The sequence below is a fragment of the Amblyomma americanum genome, chromosome 5 (assembly GCF_052857255.1).
Source record: "Amblyomma americanum isolate KBUSLIRL-KWMA chromosome 5, ASM5285725v1, whole genome shotgun sequence".
NCBI lineage: Eukaryota > Metazoa > Arthropoda > Arachnida > Ixodida > Ixodidae > Amblyomma > Amblyomma americanum.
This window is the reverse complement of record NC_135501.1, coordinates 100,789,187-100,812,398: the sequence shown is the minus strand read 5'-3', so window position 1 is coordinate 100,812,398 and position 23,212 is coordinate 100,789,187. Positions and strand designations below refer to the sequence as shown.

Genomic DNA, 23,212 nt, shown 5'->3' with positions numbered 1-23,212 from the left:
ATAGGTGGCGTTACGCTGGCTAAAGATAGGGTTAGAGTGTTGCAAGTGAAATCTGAGGTGCGTCACACTCAGCTGCTTAATTTACTTCACAGTGCCACCGCTGGTGCTTCACAGGTTGCCTGCCCAAGGTATCGGGTAATTGCAGCCGGTTCTTCTCCTGCCCAGCTTTGCTACTTTGTGGTAATAACCGTAGATAGTGCTCCCAACGGAAGTGTTGCTTGAACCTAGTGAAACATTTCTGAGCATTAACCATCAAGAAACACTTATGCTGCTGTGATAAAGCGCTTTTTTGATCACCTGGTGAGAGCCTTACAAACCGCTGAAGACAACTATTACCGAGCCCCTTATAGTACTACTGCGGGGAATGTGTCGTTAATGTTCCCCGTGGTCAATATCTTTTAAAAGCTGTTGAGTAGCGCTTTACCTCCCTGCATTGATATCTTAGGCAAACTAATGCATGAAGTCAAACAGCCCGCATCTATTTTGCATGGCACTGGGAAAGCACATCTTAGTGCAGCCAGGCGCGATATGGCTGTGCTAAAGACGGATCTGTACGCTTTGGTGATCTCTAATTTCCATCAGCCAATATCTCACTACAGGCCCCTACAGTCTTACACCTGGATATCTAAGGCTGAAGCCAGCGATGTAGGGCAGCACGAGAATGTCCACTGTGGCCACAAAAAAGCTGCTCGTTGTAATTAGGTGCAGCACTCTGGGAATAATGAGCAATGTTTCTTTAATCCTTTTTTTATGTACATAGTGGGCAGTATAGTTAGGTCTATGCAGGAAGGATACTTCACATGGCGAACAAAGAGTACGAAAAAATTTCACGGCAATTCGCATCATGAAAGGCGTGACACATATTTTGTAAGCCAGTGTTAGCTTTAGGGGCATTTCGGCTCAAATTTTGTTCTAATCGGTGATGATAAGGCGAATAAAGAGATTACGCTCAGTCCGAGTGGACCAGAAGCGAAGGTTGACCGAGTTCGATGACCTAAAATGTGTTTAGTGCGCTAGCTGAATAACTCCCATAGTAGTTTCGCCGATGGTTGTTTGTCCGAGGCCTCTCTACGTGACCTTCAGGTTGCTCGGGAAGAGCAACGTGGGTTTTGCAAGCCCCACGGCCGGCAATCCTTGCCATCAAACGGCAGTGGGATCCAAACCCAAGACCTGCGAACATCGCATCTGGTGGCCAGCAACTGAACTGCGGCGAGAGGTGTCCAATTTTCAGCTTGACGGGGTATATATGTGTAATGCAACCGAACGTTAAGGGTGTTAACCTGCACCACCCCCGTCCACAGCGGGGGACGTAGTACGTCCTGTATCACCGCGAGTGCCACCTAAGATCGTGATCGTACAACGAGAGCGCCAGCTGCGGGCGCGCAATCCTGTGCTATTTTCGCATCACGACAGCCAAAATCGAAGCCCTCTTTGGCTATTGAGCAGGAAGTGAAGGGAAAAGAGAGGCTCGTTATTACATATGTGTGACGGAAGCCAAGAATCACCGAAACCAAGGTGGATAAGATATCTTTTGATAAAATTTCTTGTGTTCATTATTAGTAGAATAATATGGTATATATTTTCAACATAACTTAACCAATAACAGTGAATCACTGTGATCCATCAAGCGGAAAGCGCCTGGGAGCCATTTCTGTAAAGTTTTTTTCTTGGGAGGGGTTTCAACTCGGGCACATTGTAGCAGCCTTTATGCAACGGCTATAAGTACTCGCCTGGAATAATCATGTAACACTTTGAAGAAGACTGGTCCGCAATTGAAACGTCAGAAAACCCTTGCTACGTTTTAAGCGAATGTCAGCCTACTTTTTGTGTGTGTGTGTGTGTGTGTGTGTGTGTGTGTGTGTGTGTGTGTGTGTGTGTGTGTGTGTGTGTGTGTGTGTGTGTGTGTGTGTGTGTGTGTGTGTGTGTGTGTGTGTGTGTGTGTGTGTGTGTGTGTGTGTGTGTGTGTGTGTGTGTGTGTGTGTGTGTGTGTGTGTGTGTGTGTGTGTGTGTGTGTGTGTGTGTGTGTGTGTGTGTGTGTGTGTGTGTGTGTGTGTGTGTGTGTGTGTGTGTGTGTGTGTGTGTGTGTGTGTGTGTGTGTGTGTGTGTGTGTGTGTGTGTGTGTGTGTGTGTGTGTGTGTGTGTGTGTGTGTGAAGGAAGCCAACAGCTACCGAAATCAAGGTGCACAGAGGAATGTTTATCTTTTGTTTTTGTTAATTTGTAATGTAGATAAATGACAGAATAACACTGAATAATCTGTCGCTTAAAGAAAATTACTTGTAAAGTAGCGGAAAAAAACAACCATGCCCCGCTGCGATCCGAACCCACGACCTCCGAATATCGCGTCCGGTGCTCTACCAACTGAGCTACGGCGACGGCTGTCCAGTCTGCTGCTTTCGTGCGTCTTGAGAGTGGTCACTAGTACGATACTCGGAGGTCGTGGGTTCGGATTCCACTTTCGGCATGGTTGTTTTTTCTCCTGCTTTAAAGCAATTCTTGTTAGGCGACCGATTAATCGAAGTACTGTTCTGCAATTAATTGGCACAACAAATTAAAAAAACATTTCCCTGTGCACCTTGGTCTCGGTGACTATTGGCTTCCCTCTTGTTTGTCAAATGAGCCCCTCATTTTCTTTATATATGTACATATGTAGAGCGGCGTATGCGCTTCGTTTAAGGTAACATTTTTAGTTGAATTGGAGGACCGATCTTTTTCAAGGGCTATGACTTTTGAAAATCACTGTTGACAAAGGTCGGTCCTCCGATGAAAATTTTTGAAGTAAAAATGTTCCCTTTAAACGAAGCGTGTAATCGCTCTAACTCTCTCTCAGCTTCGTTCATGGAAAACATTTTTTTACTTGACGGTTTGATAGGATTGCCGATATTTCTAAAGAGAGATATATATAAATCCACCTGGCGGATTGCTCGCAATCCGTGGGCAGGTGGTAAACCTACCACAAGGCACGCTCCCAACAAACACATAACGGCTAAATGCAGGACATTTCCACTAATCTTTAGAGCAGTAAAATATTGTGCAGTGCTATCTAAGGCTGACGCTACAAAGAAAAAGAAACCCAGCTAAGCAACACCAGGAGTGAAAAGAGAAGGCGCTTATTTCCACAAGAGGAAGGCGTAGTTATGGGCACTTGTAATCATTAGCAGGCGCGTCTTCCTGGAGACGACGGCTGCAACCATGGAGGGTGGCTGGAATGACGGCGGTGGCAGCACGAGGCAGCGGAAGCTGAGCACCAGAAGAGCAAAGTGTTTCACGTGTGCAGGGTTATTAGGAGTGATGGCCTGCGTGCCTCTCCAAGTGCAGCGAGCTGCCATCCATACGCGAGCCACAGGGGTCAGGGCGGGCGGGCACCCAGCACGAAATAATAGCACTGTCCTCTAATTGAGGTCTTTCAGGTGACGACCGCCCGGTTTTTTTAACGATAGACTCACCAGCCGCTTTACGTTTCCTTCTTTTTCACGAGTTTTCCAAACGCCATGCTTGACTACTGCCGTGCAGGAGCTGTGGTGCACCGTGGCTTCCGCAGTATGCAAGGCTCGCTCGTTGTGCTAAGAAAAGTACTGTGCCTTTCTCCGAAATCGAGGTTGGCCATTAAGTCTAGGAGCTCCTACAATCCAGTCCAGAGCTCCCGCTTACGCAAATGGTTCTGCACCCTTTTGCTCACTTACCGCTAATGCGAGTGCTAGAAGGGTGTCATGGTTTCTTGGGAATAGCCTGCCACTTGGGGGCGGCCGTTCGATGTGCTCTTTGACAGAAGGTAGTTCTAAATGCCCAAAGCTTATTTTTCTTCTGCAAGGATTGTGAAACTGCGAAATAGATTTTCAAATTACAAAATTCGCTGGTAGGTCATTAGTTGCACCTTTTCAATTACCGTCAGAAGTCGTGCGCAACTGAACTATCGTGAAATGTGGTACTTGTTGCTGAAGCTTAACTGACTCAATGCATACCACCTCTGACACTGCGCTGGCTTTGCTGTGTGCACTGATAACTGACCGCCTAGCAAAAGGAATTTTTGTTGCTGTTTTACCCACGGGAATCTCTAACGATGGCGAGCGTATTGCTATGCAATGTATGCATTACTGAGAATCACCATCATTTCAAGATATGTTCAATAAAACGAGGACGTTTTTGTTTGTTTTTAACAGCAAAAAAAGAAGCTTAATATTATTTAAACTTTTGCTGCAGCTATGATCTCTTGCGCTTGCCTCCGTGCACTCATAATCATGACACATATATCACATAATGTATGAAGCACACAGCCTTGCGAAGCCATTACTCTATCTAAACTGTGTGTAATCCTGAAAATACTGAGGTATCATTCACCGACTGGATTACGGTACAGAGGTTTTGTGTTGCTTTCGAGGTTACACCGTGCGTTCCCTTTTTTTATTCATATCAAGGTAAACCAGGCGTGGCCTGCGTGACTGCAGACCAATTCTTTCTAATTTTTCGTGTGCTGCTTTCGTGTTATGTATTCGGAAGTCCCTTTTTGTTTGTTACGGTTTGCTTGCATTTCGTTTCTGTACATTACGTAAACTGTTTAGAAGCAATTGTTCTAATTCTACATGCTCACACTTAACTATTCTCCTTTGTAAGTTTACGCGCCTCACTTGTTTTGAGCTGCCAGCCGTCTTAGTCTCGGAGCATAACATAAAGGTGCGGTTTGTGTCCTTTCTAGAATGGCCCTTTATGTGCTAAAGTGTGAAAAATGAACTCATTTGATTTGACAGAAAACCGAGGAGGTATTGCAGCTCTAAAATACAAAAATCTAGTCGACCGTACGCTTTACAACCAAGCAGCCACCGCTGTGGCTCAGTGGTTATCGCCGTCAGCTGCTGAGCCGAAAGACGTGGACTTGATTCCGGCCGTGGCGGTCAAATTTTGATGCAGGCAAATTTCGAGGGGCCGGTAAACGATGCGATGTTTCTTCACGTTAAAGAACCCCATGTGGTCGAAATTTCTAGAGCCCTTAATTACGGCGTCCCTCATTGCCTGAGTCGCTTTGGGACGTTGATCCTCTATAAATCAAACCAAACAGTGCCATTCAATGTCATACCATAACACAGCGTACCATATCACACCCCACCATGCCATATGAAACAGCGCCGTACCGTACAACAGATACCGTGATATAACATGATGCGCGATATCATACTATATCATACAATGCCAAGGGAAGTCTTTTCAACTCTGAACAACTTGTTGAAAAGTACATTATACCTCTGTGAGAGTTTGTAAGTGTTTTACAGTGTTTCTGCGCATCCCCATATATTACTTGTGTCGTCGGTTGTGTTGCATTTGCTTAGGAGTATTATCACAAAGAGCATTACGTCTGTGATGTCGTTGCAGAACGCAATTGCTGAATTTCGAGAGAGGCACCATTTATAACAATAATAATAATATTCATAACGATAATAGCTAGTTTTGGGGGAAAGGAAATTTCGCCGCATCTGTCTCATATATCGTTGGATACCTGAACCGCTCCGCAGGGAAAGGGATAAAGGAGAGAGTGAAAGAAGAAAGGAATAAAGAGGTGCCGTAGTGGAGGGCTCCGGAATAATGTCGACCACTTGGGGTTCTTTAACGTGCACTGACATCGCACAGCACACAGGCGCATTAGCGCTTTGCCTCCATAAACACGCAGCCGCCTCGGACGGGTTCAAATCCGGGAACTCCGGATGAGTAATCGAGCGCCCTAACCACTGAGCCGCCGCGGTAGCAAGCCTCACTGAATTTGGGTAATGGCAGCTGCAAGGCAATTTATTCTTTGATTGAAAAGCTGACTAAAAGAATTAAAAATCTTGGAGTCTTGGGTCGTCTGCCAATTCCGACCGCGCATTGACCTGCGCCGTAGCGTGCACCCTGTGAATCAGTCCTCGTTGCTGGTCGGGGTCCTGGCAGTGCACAATGTCCTCCCACAGTTTAAAACTGGGATTATGAAGAGCACACATTCATGAATAGATATTTTCTCATCGATGAGGGTATATTACTGTTTTGTACGCGCAGCCTTAACGCTAAATACTAGCGGCTCATATAAAGTTTGGGAAATAAAAAAGAAAGTAAACCTAAATACCGTATCTATGCTTTATATGTTATTTCAGTGGATTTTGTGAGTAGTTTCCACAAGGTTCTAATATGATCTGCATAACGCCATACAGAGTTCGTAATAATTTTGAATGGTTCATTAGCGATCTCGGTAGTGAGTATAGACTTCATATTCTGTACGCAGTTCTTCGTGTTGAATTTACTGAAAACATGAAGTTATGGTAATCATGAAAAATATTACTTCAGATGCATTTATCGTTATGGCAATCCTGTTTACGATACTTTTGCAGGGTGGGGAAAAACTCGTATGTACTGCAGCATAAAGGCGATGTGTACTAAATGAACATACCTGTATAACTAATGAAAGTATCGAAATGTAAACAATATAAAATACAATATATTTTTTACCACCTCAATTCTTTTCAACCAACAGTTGAGTTCACAATGGAAGAAGAAGCCGCCGGAAGTATTGCTTTTCTCGATGTTCTCGTTCTCCGCACTCTCGATGGGCTCGCCACTACCGTATACCGAAAGCCCACACATATCGGCAAGTGCCTCGATTTTAAATCTGCCTATCCTATAGGCCACAAACGCTCCGTCGTGTCCGCTCTGTTCAAGCGAGCTTGTCATCTATGTTCTAGTCCTGGCGTTCTCCCTTCCGAGCAGCAGAAAGTTCGCGTCGACCTTGAAAATAATGGCTACCCCCGTCAGATGCTAAACAATCAAGAACACCGCTGTAAGGAACCTGCACAGCCCCAGTTTGTTGGGCAACAGAAACGCGCGACTGTCCCGTATTACCGGGGTACAAGTGATGCTCTGCGTGAATATTTGCCAAATACGGCGTTCGAATTGCGCACGTACCGTCCAGCAAGCTGAAACAGCAGCTGTGTCACGTGAACGAACGCCTAGAGCGCACATGTTAATCCGGCGTTGTATACAAGATCCCCTGCAAGGATTGCGATACATCATAGATTGGCGAGTCAGGCGATTTTAAAAGAAGAATAAGGGAACACAAGAATGGCGTCAAGAAAGGTCGCACTTCCTCCAACGCACTTGCAGAACATGTCAAAATGATGCAACACTCCATTGACTGGGAGAACGCCACAATCTTGGACACGAAGAAACCTTTATCTTCACGATTACTTCTCGAATCATATTAGATACAGACGACTAAGAATTCAATCAACAGGACGAGAGAGAATCTCCCCGATATCCACGCCCACTCACTGTGCAGTTAAGTCCGCTTATAAGTAGCGGCCCATTCCGCTCATCCTCATTGTGAACAAGGGACCCGTGCGGGTCTCTAAACGTCATGTGTTAAATATTTTTCTTTGGGGAGTGTATGTTTCTTGAGCTTCCAATTTACTCTACACTGTGATCATCCGGCAGACTCAGGGCTGATAATAAAAATGTTGATTACGGTAACATGGTTCCCGTTGGACTGGCAGCCATCCGCACGGTCCCGCCAGTGGACCCTTGCTATCGCACTATACAGGGTGTTTTATCAAATACATTACACAATTAAAAGAAAAAGGTTTGTGAGTTAGAAGAGCGCTTTTTTTCGGCGTTGTAGTACATCACGACGGCGGAGAACATATGCTGCACCTGTGTTTTGTGTTCATCTCGTGTAATAATAATAATAATAATTGGTTTTTAGGGAAAGGAAATGGCGCAGTATGTCTCATATATCGTTGGACACCTGAACCGCGCCGTAAGGGAAAGGAGAAGGGAGGGAGTGAAAGAAGAAATGAAGAAGGAGGTGTCGTAGTGGAGGGCTTCGGAATAATTTCGACCACCTGGGGATCTTTAACGTGCACTGACATCGCACAGCACACGGGCGCCTTAGCGTTTTTTCTCCATAAAAACGCAGCCGCCGCGGTCGGGTTCGAACCCGGGAACTCCGGATCAGTAGTCGAGCGCCCTAACCACTGAGCCACCGTGGCGGGTGTCTCGTGTACCTGCAGAATGCAGAAACTACGTCTTCCCCGGGATCTTCACCCTAACAAGTAGCGCTTTAAAAAGCGAATTCATATAACGGGCGGCACAGGGAAAAACGTTAGACCACAATACGGCTTGGGCCACCACCGTCGCCCCCGAATAGTGAATTTAGCCCTCCCACACCCTCACCCCTCATGTCTTTCCTCCCTAGCCCTCATCTCATCATGCCTTCCCTCCCTCGCGTTCACCTCATGATGTCGTTCCACCCTCACCCTCGTCCTCACGTATTTTCTTCTCCCTATCTTCCCTTACCCTCGCTCCATTGATTGAAATCCTCATGAGGTGAGGTTGAGGGATCATGAGGGTTCGGCCTCGTGAGGATGCCCATCTCTGGTCCCGAATAATTTAGACCCCTTGGGATCTTTCACGTGCACTGACATCGCACACCACACGATCTCGGCTTTGCAACACGGCGGATAAGGCAACGAACAGCACGTTTCAACTAAGAAGGAAGCAGTAACGTGAGCTAATGTTAGCGGGGATAAGAATTTGGCGTTTAAGCTTCGTCTTTAAGATTGAGACGCGGCAGCGTGCTGCGGCGTTGCGAAGGGGTGCACACAACGCCATCGCCAGAACGGCGTGACGCGTTGCCCGTTGGACAATCAAGGAAAGGACGCCTGTCTCACATATCTTACAATTCTCGCTGGACACCCGTACCGCGCCTTAAGGGAAGAAATTTTTTGCCCTTTACGGTGCTGTTCAGGTGTCCACCGAGATGCGCCATTTTTCGCTCGCGAACAACGCCGCCACAGATAAGTGCTTTTCTGCGACACGAGCTCCTTAACGCTGTCGCGTTAAAAGGGGGGAGGTCAAGTACACGTTATGGACTAATATCGCCCAGCTAAAGCGGTAAGGTAGTACGCTACCCCAAAAACGTCTCTTTTTTTAAATTGCTTTATGGGGAAAGGAAATGGCGCAGTTTCTGTCTCATATATCGTTGGACACCTGAACCGCGCTGCAAGGGAAGGGATAAAGAATGGAGTGAAAGAAGAAAGGAAGAAAGAGGTGCCGTAGTGGAGGGCTCCGGAATAATTTCGACCACCTAGGGATCTTTAACGTACACTGACATTGCACAGCACACAGGTGCCTTAGCGTTTTTCCTCCATTAAAACGCAGCCGCCGCGGTCGGATTTTGGAGTTGGAGCTGGAGTTCCCAGGGTTGAACCCAACCGCGGCGGCTGCGTTTTTATGGAAGGAAAACGCTAAGGCGCCCGTGTGTGGTGCGATGCCAGTGTACCTTAAAGATCCCCAGGTGGTCGAAATTATTCCGGAGCCCTCCAATACGGCACCTCTTTCTTCCTTTCGTCTTTCACTCCCTCCTTTAGCCCTTAATTTACTTCGCGATTCAGGTGCCCAACGATGTGTGAGACATACTGCGCCATTTCGTTTCCCCAAAAACCAATTATTATTATTGTTATTATAAACTCGTGACCTCCATGACCCTTATACAGAGTTTACGTGCTAAGACAGTTAGGTACAACGATCACCGAAAACACTCTGGGGCATGAGGGACCATCGACCACATATTTTGTGCGTGCCCACAATCCCCAGGGGTAGAACAAAATCTACGTAGAGAAGCCTGGAAGACCGTGCTACGAAGATCAGACCCTACCAATGAGCGACGCCTGGTTCATCTGGCGGAAGTACACCCAACAAGCCATGGGCTGCCTTCCAGCCTTTTAATTCACGGGCTCACGGCTCCCGCCTTCCCATGCACGTTTAGAGGGGCTGGGGAGGGAGCTGAAACATTTATAATGGAAATAAAAGTTATTTTAATCCGTCAATCAACCAATCAATCAATCACGCTAAATTCGTTGCAGCAGTGCTCCAAAATATATTCTGCACTTTTGTGTGTCGACCGCGGCGGCTGCGTTTTTATGGAGGAAAAACGCTAAGGCGCCCGTGTGCTGTGCGATGTCAGTGCACGTTAAAGATCCCCAGGTGGTCGAAATTATTCCGGAGCTCTCCACTACGGCACCTCTCTCTTCCTTTCTTCTTTCACTCCCTCCTTTACCCTTCCCTTACGGCGCGGTTCAGGTGTCCAACGATATATGAGACAGATACTGCGCCATTTCCTTTCCCCCCAATACCAATTATTATAATTATTATCACTTTTGTGTGCAAGTGAAAAATGATGCCTATGCTTCCGTGCTGACCGTTCATTGGTAAAGATTGCAACAGTTACAGCCAATTTAGCGTTGTTGCCACTCCATGCAACGCTCAAGATGGTCTGCCATCGCCAGTAAATCAAACGAAATTTTTCCGACCTGGACCAGCGCTCGAGCACTTGTTATGTAATGTACAGCTGCAGCCCCTGTCCTGTGTTATTCTATAAGATTATATTGTTTCAAGTAAGTTTTTTTGTCGCGAAATTGCTTTTTTTTTAGGATAACCCACCATCTTCTCTGTATTTGTCGAAAAAAAAATCGCCCAGCCCTGATTAAGCTGTGATGAGGAGAGAGAGAAAGAAAACTTTATTGGGAATATACATGGAGGAAGTATGAGAGGGCCGTGAAGGGACCCTCCCTTACAAACACTAGGTGGGCTCCTCGTTACAGGAGCCCATTGGCCTTCAGGGCTGCTCGGGCTCAGACGACTAGGGCCTTTTGGCTCGTTAGGTCGAAGCAGTTGAGCAGGGCTGCCTCCCAGTCCTCCGGGGTGGGGTTGGGTTTGGAGTCTAGGTTCGCGGTTGACTGGCATGCCCACACCATGTGGTAGATATCCAAGGACTTAATAACTTTAATAACTTTAACTTTATTTGCATCACACGTACATGATGCCGGAGGCCAGCAGAAAAAGCTGTCATTAAGGCAGCTTGACAAGGCCGCAGGCCCCCACATTGGCAACTACAGGTAGCGGTCAGCAACCACAAAACAAATGCATGAAAGTGTGAAACCGCAAACAAAAGCTGTACATTGAAAAAAAGGAAGTTTCCACGAAAACCTGACTGCAACAAGAGGGCACACACTTTCAACAAATCTCATCGCCGGAGATATATAGACAGCATAGCAAAATGAAAGTGATGCTTTGAGATAGAATATTGTGAGACTATTTTGTTGGTCTTATTTTTAGTTCGTAAAGTAGTGGCGAAGTTTCTTGAAAGTAATATTTTCGGGTTGTATGTTTTTCTTATGCAACGTATTTAAAAGCCTTGGTAACCGGTTTTTTAACATTTGTAATCCATATGTTGTCCTACATGTTTCAACTTTCCACCTCTCAAAATTTCGCGTGTTGTATGCTTTAGGATGACTACTTATGTTGGCTATCTGACGCAAGAAACAAGTACCATTTTTTATCTCTTGTTTGTATTGTTTGCACAGACGATAACCATAAATCTTCGTAACAGGCATCACGTTATACATGTGAAATAATGGTTCCGAGGGATAGCACATGGGGACACTTGCAACGGCACGTAGAAACTTTTTTTGCAGAATATGAATTTTGTGTATATTGTTTTGCGTCGTAGAGGCCCAAACTAAATGGCAATAATTAAGTCTTGAACAAAACAAGATATTATACAGCATTATCATTACATTACGCGGTAGTACACTTGCATTTCGATATATGAGGCCGACTACTTGAGAAAGTTTTTTGGTTAAGCAGTTAATATGTGCATCCCAAGATAAGTTCTCATGAAACGTAACACCTAATGTTTTAATCCAAGGCACTATTTCAACTGGGGTTGATTTGAGCAAAACACTGTGGCTAGTTGTTATAGTTTTATTTCTGGCGTGAAATAGAACTGCCTTTGTTTTTTGTATGTTTATTTTTAAAAGGTTTTCTTCAGTCCATTTCTCTAGCTTGGCTAGGCTTTCATTCGCATGGCGAATTAATTGATCAGGATCATTTGCTGAAAAGAATAGACTCGTATCATCTGCGTAAATGACAAATTTTGTGGATGGGGTTACGCTGACTATGTCATTCACGTAGAGATTAAAAAGGAATGGCCCCAAAATACTGCCTTGCGGCACGCCACAGTTAACTGCTAGTGAATCCGAACAAAATCCCTCTATATCTACAATTTGCTTCCTATTGGTTAAATATGATCGGATTAACGCCGCAGCCACACCCCGAAAGCCATATCTTTCTAGCTTCGTGATCAGTATCTGATGATTTATGAGGTCGAAGGCTCTTGAAAAATCTATAAATATGCCTAATATTACGTTTTCTTGTTCAATTTGGTTTAAAATATACTCTTTTTGGGCAAGAAGTGCCGACTCGGTGCTAACTCCCTTTCGGAATCCATACTGGCAATCAACTATGAGGTTATGTTTCTCTTCAAATTTCGAAAATCGCTTGAGAATGATTTTTTCGAATGCCTTTGATAGGACAGGTAGTATGGAAACAGGCCTGTAATTCCCCATATCATTCTTATCACCTTTCTTGTACAATACCTTCACGCGTGCAACTTGCATTTGGTGTGGAAATACCGCTTGTTCAAGGCATAGATTGAAAACGTAATTTATGCAGGGAGCAAGGACACAGATGACGTGTTTCAAAGGTTTCACTTGCATGCCATCAACATCAATAGCGCTGCTGTTATTAAGACTTTTTATTACTTCCGTCACTTCGGCTTCGCTGACAGGATCAAGAAAAACTGAGCCATTATTGTAGTGAACATTGTCTAGATTAATATTCACTGTTATTTGAGCGGCAGTATTTACAATGTGGCTATTGAAGGCATTGGCTAAGGCTTTGCCTGACAGCACGGTACCATTGTATTTTATTTCACGAACTGAGTCATTCTTAACATTATAGTTTAATACTGAGCGCAGGTTTTTCCACAGAGCATGTGTGCGTCCAGAAAGAGAGGTGAATAAGTTGTTAAAATGCTGTTTTCGTGCCCTTTTCAGCTCTTTATCTAAACGATTACGGCAAGTTCTAAACTGCTTCAACGCGTCTGGATCCTTGCTCTTGATAAACCTGCTGAACATTTTATTTTTCTCACGTATTTTCGCTGCCAGGTCGGGTGTTATCCACGGTTTGCGGATTTTTGTGTTTACTTTCAATCGCACAAAAGGGAAACAATCTGCGTATACAGGTTTAAGAATATTAAGCAGTTCTTCGTAAGCTGCGCTAGCATCAGTTTTTTTGTACACACTATCCCATGATGCCAGTGAAACTTTTTCCAGAAATGTGGAAAGATTTTTTTGTGACACACGTTGTATTAAGCTTGCAGGCACGTTTTTCTTTATGTTGACCTTTTTGGTACAGCACAAAAAAATAGGCAAATGATCACTCAGCTCAGCCACAATAACGCCTGCTCTGATTCTCTCCGGAGTTATATTTGTAACAAAAATATCTATTAATGTTGATGTATTTAGTGTCACTCTTGTTGGGAGATTTATGACATTTGTGAGACCATTCGCCCTCATTAGAACATCCAGTTTCAGTTTGGAGGAATCATTGCCTAACATGTTTATATTCACGTCGCCACCAAAAATAATGTCAAAGTGAGAATTGTTTACAAATTCAAAAACATTTTCTAAGTAATCTAAGAACGATGCCACCACCCCATTCGGAGGTCGATAACCAACGGCAAGTACAGTGTTTTGCAATTTCAGTGCCATAAATTCACAGTCACCTGTACTTGTACAGAAAGTTTCGAGTAGTTCACATTGGAGATCATTTTTTACCAAGAGGCACACTCCACCACCGCGACCAGTTGCCCTATTTAAGTAAAACGTCTGGTAGGAAGGTAAACGAAAAACATTCGTATCATCTGTGCTCCATGTTTCTGTGAGCATTATCACATTAAACATGTTATCGTGTTGTTGAAAAAAGAGGCCAAGTTCAGAATCTTTATGCTTTACTGATCGTATGTTAAGGTGAAAGCACTTCAAAGACTTCATATATGCTTGACCTAGGTGACTTTCAAGTTCGTGTGGCAGTACGTAACGTTCACCATCGGTTTCCGCCATAACTATAAGGTTAGTCACCCGTTGAAAATGCTGTGGTTCTTATCTTAGCTTATCCAAGTCGCAAAGACTTGAAATAGCCACCGCCGACCCTCCCTCAGATTTGCGCACGAGGACCCGCCCATTGTGGTGCCACACGAACTTGAATTCATTGACCTTAGCCCAATTTTTCACTGCGAAAAGAAGAGCACGTGTTCGCTTTGTTATGTTTTCTTGCAAATACACATTACCATCCACACTGCTCAGTTTTTTCCTGTTTTGCCACCATTCACCTCGCTTTGCCTCTTTCGCAAAGCGGCAAATTATGCCTGGCGTTTTGTTTTTCCTCGCTGGCAGTCGGTGGATCGCCACAACGTCATCTTGTAGGAGTTCTGGTATTTGGGCCTTAGCTGCTAGCACGTTTATCTTCTGCAGTAAATTTTCGTTCTCTGTGTCCTGAATTCCGTGGAATTCCAGGTTTAGCTTACGGCTTTGGCATTCCAGATTGTCAACCTCGGCTTTCAGTTGCGTGACCTCATCACGTGCCTCAAGCATTTCCAGTCTGCTCTTCATATCGGCGACAACGCGCTCATTCTTTTCAGTACGTACCAGGAGATGATCATACTGTTCGCTCATGAAGTTAACTGCATCCTCTAGGCCCTCAACTGTTTCTTTCAGGGGTAGCAACAGGTCCAGCTTATCATTAATGACTTTCAACCACACGCGTACGTCGTCCTGCGCCTCAGGCACTCCTGCTATATTTACCGACTGTGAGCGAGGCTTAGAACGCCGGCATGTCGTGCATCGCCATGCTTGTTTATACGCTTCACCCTTCGATTTTACTGTGGCATCAGAAATACCAGCACACCTTCCGGTATGGTATCTGTAACCACATTCACTGCATGTTATTGATTTCACGGGATCGGTACATACATTTTCACACACTTTGCACTGCTCTACTGGAGACATGTCACACCGTGCCAGCAGCAACAGCAGCAAATAGCAGAGGAAAAAAAAAATTACACAATCCTGCAGTTACTGACCTGCAACAGTACAACAGAAGCGCGATGCTTGAGCGTTGAAGAAGCGTCCCGCTGCCGCTGCTGCCGGTGTGATGGCTGCGTCCTCGATGATCCCTTTTTATAGCCCGCAGGACAACAGGGCCCGTGGCGGCCTCATCCGGCAAAAGACGGACAGTTAGCAGGCGCTCTGATATCTTGCTTGTCAGTGGCTTGCAAAATCTGGCGTAGAACTGTCACGAGCGTGCCGCCACACCACGTCACTCCACGTCACACCAACGGGCCGCCTGCAACAGTACAACAGAAGCGCGATGCTTGAGCGTTGAAGAAGCGTCCCGCTGCCGCTGCTGCCGGTGTGATGGCTGCGTCCTCGATGATCCCTTTTTATAGCCCGCAGGACAACAGGGCCCGTGGCGGCCTCATCCGGCAAAAGACGGACAGTTAGCAGGCGCTCTGATATCTTGCTTGTCAGTGGCTTGCAAAATCTGGCGTAGAACTGTCACGAGCGTGCCGCCACACCACGTCACTCCACGTCACACCAACGGGCCGCCTGCAACAGTACAACAGAAGCGCGATGCTTGAGCGTTGAAGAAGCGTCCCGCTGCCGCTGCTGCCGGTGTGATGGCTGCGTCCTCGATGATCCCTTTTTATAGCCCGCAGGACAACAGGGCCCGTGGCGGCCTCATCCGGCAAAAGACGGACAGTTAGCAGGCGCTCTGATATCTTGCTTGTCAGTGGCTTGCAAAATCTGGCGTAGAACTGTCACGAGCGTGCCGCCACACCACGTCACTCCACGTCACACCAACGGGCCGCCTGCAACAGTACAACAGAAGCGCGATGCTTGAGCGTTGAAGAAGCGTCCCGCTGCCGCTGCTGCCGGTGTGATGGCTGCGTCCTCGATGATCCCTTTTTATAGCCCGCAGGACAACAGGGCCCGTGGCGGCCTCATCCGGCAAAAGACGGACAGTTAGCAGGCGCTCTGATATCTTGCTTGTCAGTGGCTTGCAAAATCTGGCGTAGAACTGTCACGAGCGTGCCGCCACACCACGTCACTCCACGTCACACCAACGGGCCGCCTGCAACAGTACAACAGAAGCGCGATGCTTGAGCGTTGAAGAAGCGTCCCGCTGCCGCTGCTCTCCTCACAGTGTGGGCATTTTCCCGTGCAAGCGGGATCAAAGAATTTCAGAACTGCTGGGCACAGCAGAGTTTTGGTGAAGAGACGGAGGAGAATGTGTTCCTCCGTCTTAGTGAGGTCCTTGCATGGCTTGGGAAAGATTGAATGTTCAGATTGGTAAAGTTGTGTTATTTCCTTAAAGGTAAAGACGGGCTTGGGATCGGGATCCGCTGCGGTAGGGTTAGAAGGCGTTGTTACCCGGAGAGTGAGCGCGCGGGCGGAGGCATCTGCCATTTCATTGCCATCGAGTCCTAGATGAGCGGGAGCCCATACTATCGTTCGGGGAGCGGGGGCCCCGGGATAGTCACTGTTTTGAAGAATGCGGTAAGCTAGGAAATGAATGTATCTCTGTTCAATGTTTCTACAGGCCCCTCTCGGGTCAGTAATGATGACCCGCGAGTCCCGGTCTGCGGCGGCTAGCGCGATAGCGACCTCCTCCGCATGAGTTATGGTTTGAGCTCGGAACATAAGTCCGTTCACCGTAGCTTTCATGTGTACGACTGCGGCCGTGTACCACCCCCCACGGTGGGGGCCGGAGGCGTCCACGTAAAAGACTCCGTGTTTGTCACCGTAGTGGTAGGCTAGAGATTCCGCCCGCGCGAGGCGTCTGCCACTATGGTCTTCCTTTGACATTTTGGCCGGGAGAGGTCGCACGTTCAGGGCGAGTCTCCAAATCTCTGGGACACGTGCGCGCTCATCCACGAGTGGTGTGTGATGGCGAATGTGCAGTCGGGCTAATAGGCGGTGACCCGATGGCATTTTCGAGAGTCTAGTGTATCGGTTCGTCAAGTGGGCTTCCCGAAGCTCGGCGAATGTGTTAACCATACCCAGGCCCATGAGGCGTTGGTTAGACGCGTTTGCCGGGAGGTTCAGGGCACACTTGTACATTTTTCTGAGGACTACCTCGAGGGCATTTTCGTCAGATCTCCGAAGGTGAAGGTAGGGGGTCGAGTAGAGGACTCTACTGGTTACGAAGGCATGCGTGAGCCGCAAGGCGTCTTTGCATCGTAGCCCCCCGACCTACGATGCGCTACGATGCATCGTAGACCCGGCGGACCATTCGGCCTACCTGAGTTCCTAACTTGACAACTGGCTAGTGTTGTTTCAACTCGTCTATGTTTGTGGATGAAAAGACCAAGTACTCTGATCTCGTCGTGTTCGGGTATGGGGCCGTTAGGCAGGGATAGTTCCAGTTCGGTATCGCACTTTGGTGATGGGCGAATGTGCACAAATTCAGACTTAGCCGGGGAGCACTGAAGGCCGCAATGGCGAGCGTAGGCATCTACGATCGCTGCCGCTTGCTGCAGGTGGGTTTCTATGTCACCGACTGTGCCGTGTTTGGCCCAGATGGTTATGTCGTCTGCATACAGCGCATGCTGAATGCCTTCGACTTTCGCCAGCTGGGCCGGGAGATTCATCATGGCGAGATTGAAAAGGAGCGGAGAAAGAACCGCGCCCTGCGGGGTTCCTCGCGTTCCTAGCTGGTAAGGGCCGTGTTCTTTGTCTTGTATCCTGATGGTGGAATGTCGCTCAGATAGGAATTGTTTGACGTACTGAAAGGTTCTGCGACCGCATTTGGTCTGGGAAAGATGTTGTAAGATGCTTTCGTGTTTGACATTGTCGAAGGCAGAGGAAGCGGAGGAAGCATTGATACTTTAAAAGACTCTAGTCCTGGCTATGACTTGCACTGAAGAAATTGGCTAGGCTATGAGTAAAACAGTTAGTAATGCGAAATCTTTATATGTGCCATTATCACAAAAGCCGGTTTTTGCTGTCTATGAATAATGTTATTAATAATTCGTTTTTGGGGAAACGAAATGGCGCAGTATCTGCCTCATATATCGTTCGACACCTGAACCGCGCCGAAAGAGAAGGGATAAAGAAGGGAGAGATGGCACGAAGTAATATGTGTGTTAGTTTTTTCGCGGAAAGGAAGATGCGCAGTAACTGTCTCACATATCTGGGTGGACGTCCGATCCACGCTGAAACAATGTATAAATGAGAGATTAGAAGAAGAAAGGCAGAAAGAGGTACGGGAGAGGATGCCGCCGGAATAATTTCGAGAGAGAGAGAGAAACTTTATTAGTGGAGCGGAATTGATTGGGCTCCGCACGAACCTACTGCACTCGTCTTTATGTTGCTGAGGTCCATATCACTGGCTGCCCGGACGGTAGCGATAACCTGCATGGCCAGGTCCTCCGAGTGCAGCAGCAAGGAAGAAAGATGTGCCGCAGTGGAGGTCTCCGGGGAAATTTCGACCACCTGGTGTTCTTAAACGTGCACTGACATTGCACAGCACCCAGGCGCCTTTGGCGTTTTGCCTCCATTGAAATGCGGCCGCTGCGGTCGGGTTCGACCACGGTTACTCCGGCTCATTAGAGGAGCGCCTCGTCCACTTAGCCACCACGGGGTGTGCTCGCGGTGTAAACACTCGGTGAAGCCCTCGCTTGGTTTTAAGGAAAGGTTCATAACTGGTTTACTTTGTCGGTGGACACTGCATGCTTGGTGGTGGAAAAATAAATTTGTAATTTGAACTAGGTTGCGGTAATGAGGAACAAATGCGCGCTGCATGCTTTGGCGTTGACAAACTATGCGACAGAAAAGCGGTATTGGAGCAATAGGCTGCCGGCGTTCAATAGGTTCAGTGGCATTGGCGTATACATTGTTGTAGACCGTTGATTCATAGGAAACTAAAGGCACATAACTGACTCCCTAATTTAGTGGAAACCTGAATAAAAAATTTGTTTAGATGAGAGGAAATGGCGAAGTAACTGTCTCATATATCTCGGTGGACACCCGAACTGCGCCGTAGTAGTAGTAGTAGTAGTAGTAGTAGTAGTAGTAGTAGTAGTAGTAGTAGTAGTAGTACTAGTAGTAATTGGTTTTTGGGGAAAGGAAATGGCGCAGTATTTGTCTCATATATCGTTGGACACCTGAACCGCGCCGTAAGGGAAGGGATAAAGAAGGAAGTGAAAGAAAGGAAGAAAGAGGTGCCGTAGTGGAGGGCTCAGAAATAATTTCGACCACCTGGGGATCTTTAACGTGCGCAGACATCGCACAGCACACGGGCGCCTAAGCGTGTTTCCTCCATAAAAACGCATCCGCCATGGTCGGGTTCGAACCCGAGAACTCCAGATCAGTCGTCGAGCGCCCTAACCACTGAGCCACAGCGGCGGGTAAGAGAAGGTATAAAAAAGGGTGTGAAAGAAGAAAGGAACAAAGAGGTGCCATATGGAAGTCTTCGACAAAATTCGAACACCTGTGGTCTTCAACCTGCACTGGAAACCTCAATAGCACTTTGAGGTACATGGCGATGGTGTCAGATATGTGCGCTGCATGTTTGCATTGACAATGTTGATTTATTTGATTTGATTATGGGGGTTTAACATCCTAAGGCGACTCAGGCTTTGAGGGACGCCGTAGTGAAATGATCTGGAAATTTTGACCTCCTGAGGTTCTTTAACATGCACTGACATCGCAGGGTACACGGGCCTACAGAATTTCGCGTTGACATTGTTTTGTCAGAGACGCGGCGCAGGAGCAATAAGCCGCCGGCATTCATTTGGTTCATTGACATTTGCGCTGACAGCATTGTAGACACTCTTTATTTTGGTAAAGCAGTGGGATGTCAGTGCAGGTTAAAGATCACCAGGCGGCCGAAATTATTCCGGAACCCTCCTCTACGGCACCTCTTTCTTCCTTTCTTCTCAGTCCCTCCATTATTTCTTCCCTTACAGCGCGGGTCAGGTGTCCACCAAGACGTGAGTTAGATAGTGTGTCATTTCCTTTCCCGAAAAACGAGTTTCCAATTTTTCCATAGACAAATTTCTTATTGTGTAAATAATTTGTATATATTACTTCTCCCCTATCCTCTCTTCCTGTCCCCTCACCTCATTCACTTAATTTCTTCATTCTGCCTGCTATCCTTTATTTCCACTGCCACAGCTCAGGTGCTTCAGTATCGAAGGCACATGCCGGGGCGAGCAAAAATCTTTTCTTTCCTTTTTGCTATAATTTTATTAAAAAACCGCTACCACCACCATTTTTTCCGAACCACATAACTAGCTCCCTGGGTCAGTGGACGCTTCAATCTTGCTTTCAGGTACGTGGCGATGCTGGCCACGTGCAAAAAATTGGCTGTGGTTTTGCTCTGGTTAGCCCTAGTTTAATTGCGAAAGCTTCGTTTCATCTGCACGTCGTCTACGCTGCGTGTCATTCTCATTCCGACGCTCTCGAGGACTCAAACCGGTCTCTCCCGCAGTTGAAGAGTCACTTCGAGACGTGGCACTACTTCTTCTAGCCGCATATTCGTTGTAACGCTTCTCGAGTCATGCAGCGCGTTCTTCTGGCGTCTCTTCAGCGCATTGTCTCTTCCTAGTTTCGTTCTTTCGTTGTTGCCTCTCTTTCGAGCGCTCCATAACGACTAGTATTGACTGAGGCGAAACGCAAATACATATACCCTCCGCGAGGCGACACCTCCACTGCCTCTACCCAAGCAGAGCACATCTGGTGAAGCAAGCCTGCCCTCCGCCCTCCTCCTACGAGTCCTCCCCTGCAGGTCATCCTGGATACTGGAGGCATGTCCAAGAGCCACGCACTAGCTGCGGCCCTCAAACAGACTGCCGCTGCTTTCCTGGAAGAGAGCAAAGGCTCCACAATCCTCTTCACCGATGGGTCGGTGATTCTGGGCACAGGTCAGGCGGCGGCGGCACTCTTGGTCCCGCAGCTGGACGTGACTAGGCCCTGCAGGCTACCCTTCCCGGGCAGTTCCACTGCGGCTTAGCTGGCAGGGCTCCACTCGGAAGCTGACTTGATTGCGGCCATCCCACCCGGTCCTATCGCGGTCCTCTGTGACTCCCGATTAGCCCTCAAACTGCTGTCCAGGCCCCACGGCAACGTGGCTCTACCTCACTGCTTAGGGCTAGCCTGCAAACCTTGGAGCATGCGGGCCACCAGATCACGCTGCATTGGGTGCCCGGCCACTCCGGCATTGACGGAAACGACCTGGCCGACGCTCTGGCCAAGTCCGCCCACGCCGATGGGTCCCCGGTATCCTTTGCAATGACACAACATGATTTTGCCCGCCCTCTCATCTTGCAGGTGCTACGGGCCCTTCACCCTGGCCGGAGAATCACGGCCTACTAGTCTTTCCATCGGATCTCGGACCAGCTGTCCCGGCGGGACCGAGCCCTCCTCTTGCGCCTGCGCATCGGGTGTACATGGACGCCCTCCAGGTTGTACGCCTTTGGCAGGGCCCCCTCTCCAGCTTGCCCCTACTACGCGGACACGGGGACACTCGGCCACCTCCTGCTGGCGTGCCCGATCCATGACCCCTTCATACGACACGAGTCGGGATACCGGGCACTCGGTCTCCCGTCTACGACGGAGAACGATCTCCTGTTCCCGGCTCGCAACCAGCTCCTGGCGCATCGGATTCTCCTCTCCTTCCTCGAGAAGACTGGTCTGAGCCTCCTCTTCTAGACCTTCGCCCCGTCTAGTACGAGGCGACGGTTCTGGGTGCACCGAGGCTCCTTCCCCCCCCCCCCCCCCCCGGTGCTTGCACACACTCCCAATGCACCGAGACTCCTTCCCCCGTCAGGTGCTTACATACACTACCAGTGCACCGAAGACCCCTGCTCCCGCCCGGTGCTTGCACACATTCCCAGCGCAACGCCGTCCCCCTCACTGGTGCGAGCTGATGTCGCTGCTGCGGCGGGGTGCCTGGAAGACTGCTGACTGTGTCCCAGGTCCAAGGACTCCATCTGACACGACGGCAACCACTTCCCCCTGCCCCACATCCCCCTTCTTGGTCCCCAAGAGTGATGCCCAAAGGGCCAACATACGTCGGGACCAGTATCTCCCCAGAATACATCAGCATCAACCACCACAACCACCATGGCAATGGCGTCGACGGCGGCGCCATCTGTTGGAAAGCGGCTGCGGCGTTGTTAGGCAACGGCGGTTCAAGGTCGTTCGTGGGCCAAGGCATATGGCTGAAGTGCGACCATGTGAGGGTTATGACATCGTGTTCCAGTGGATACCGGGACACTGTCGCATTGTCGGAAACGACGCAGCTGACGCTGCAGCTAGAGCGGCTCACGGCAGTACCATCATTGTCCAGATACCGTTCACAAGAGCCGACGCAGCAAGTCATCTGCGAATGCTTGGCCGAAAAGTGATTTTAGCGTCATGGTTTTTTCCTGACAACTCCACATGTCGTCTGCACCACCTAGACCCCTTACATCAACTCAGTCCTCCGTCCGGCCTCTACCGCTGCGATGATACGCTGTTTTGTCACCTGTGGCTGGGAGTGGCGTTTACGAATGCCTACACCCACTTAGTCGCAATGGCAGACTCTCCTAAGTGTGAGATCTGTGGGTGCGAGGAAATTATAGAACACCTTCTTTGTAACTGCACCCGGTTTCAGTGTGAGCGTGCACCCAGCACTCCGCTGTTTAGATCCGCGGCCCCTTACTGAAGCCAAAATACGGGGTCCTTAGAGTAAGCCTTCATCGCAGAGGACAGCATTGAAGACACTTTTCATGTTCTTAAAGGAATCAGGACAGAGTGCAAGGTTGTGAACTGTCATTGTGTGCCCTGTGTACCATGCAAATAATGGCCAACGGACATGCGGAAAGGTGATCATCTCCCTTTGCTCTCTCCCTTTTATATCTCTCCCTCCATTCCCCTTCCCACGTTTAGGGTAGCATACCGGACGCTGCCTAGTTAACCTCTCTGCCTTTCCGTTAATCTTCCTCTCTCTCGTTGTCTCGCGTCATTGCATTTTTTTCGCCTGGTGTCACCTATAATTGTCGTCCTGTGAAATGCTAAACTCACCTGCTAAGTGCAAGGATGCAGTGCTTTATGTTTTGTGTCCAACTTGAGAAAAGAATTTCTATAGAGTGGTTTCCCTGGTGCTTTTAATAACTAATCACGGTATTAACATTAGTCGCGCTCCATTTCTGAATAAACATTCAGGTTGAAACAACAGCCCGTTAGAAATACAAGCCGCGCCTTCTGTTGGTAGGCAGGAATGGAGCGGCTGTTGTCGACACCAGCTTTA

At 47.9% G+C, this 23,212-nt stretch overlaps 1 protein-coding gene across 1 annotated transcript; it reads right to left on the bottom strand.

Moving 5' to 3' along the window:
* Window positions 1-13,893: 13,893 nt before the first annotated feature.
* LOC144134074 (uncharacterized) lies at window positions 13,894-14,922 on the bottom strand. The gene has a single exon (XM_077667064.1). It carries the CDS (start codon window positions 14,920-14,922, stop codon window positions 14,017-14,019), a length of 906 nt encoding a protein of 301 aa, XP_077523190.1. The 3' UTR covers window positions 13,894-14,016.
* Window positions 14,923-23,212: the final 8,290 nt, after the last annotated feature.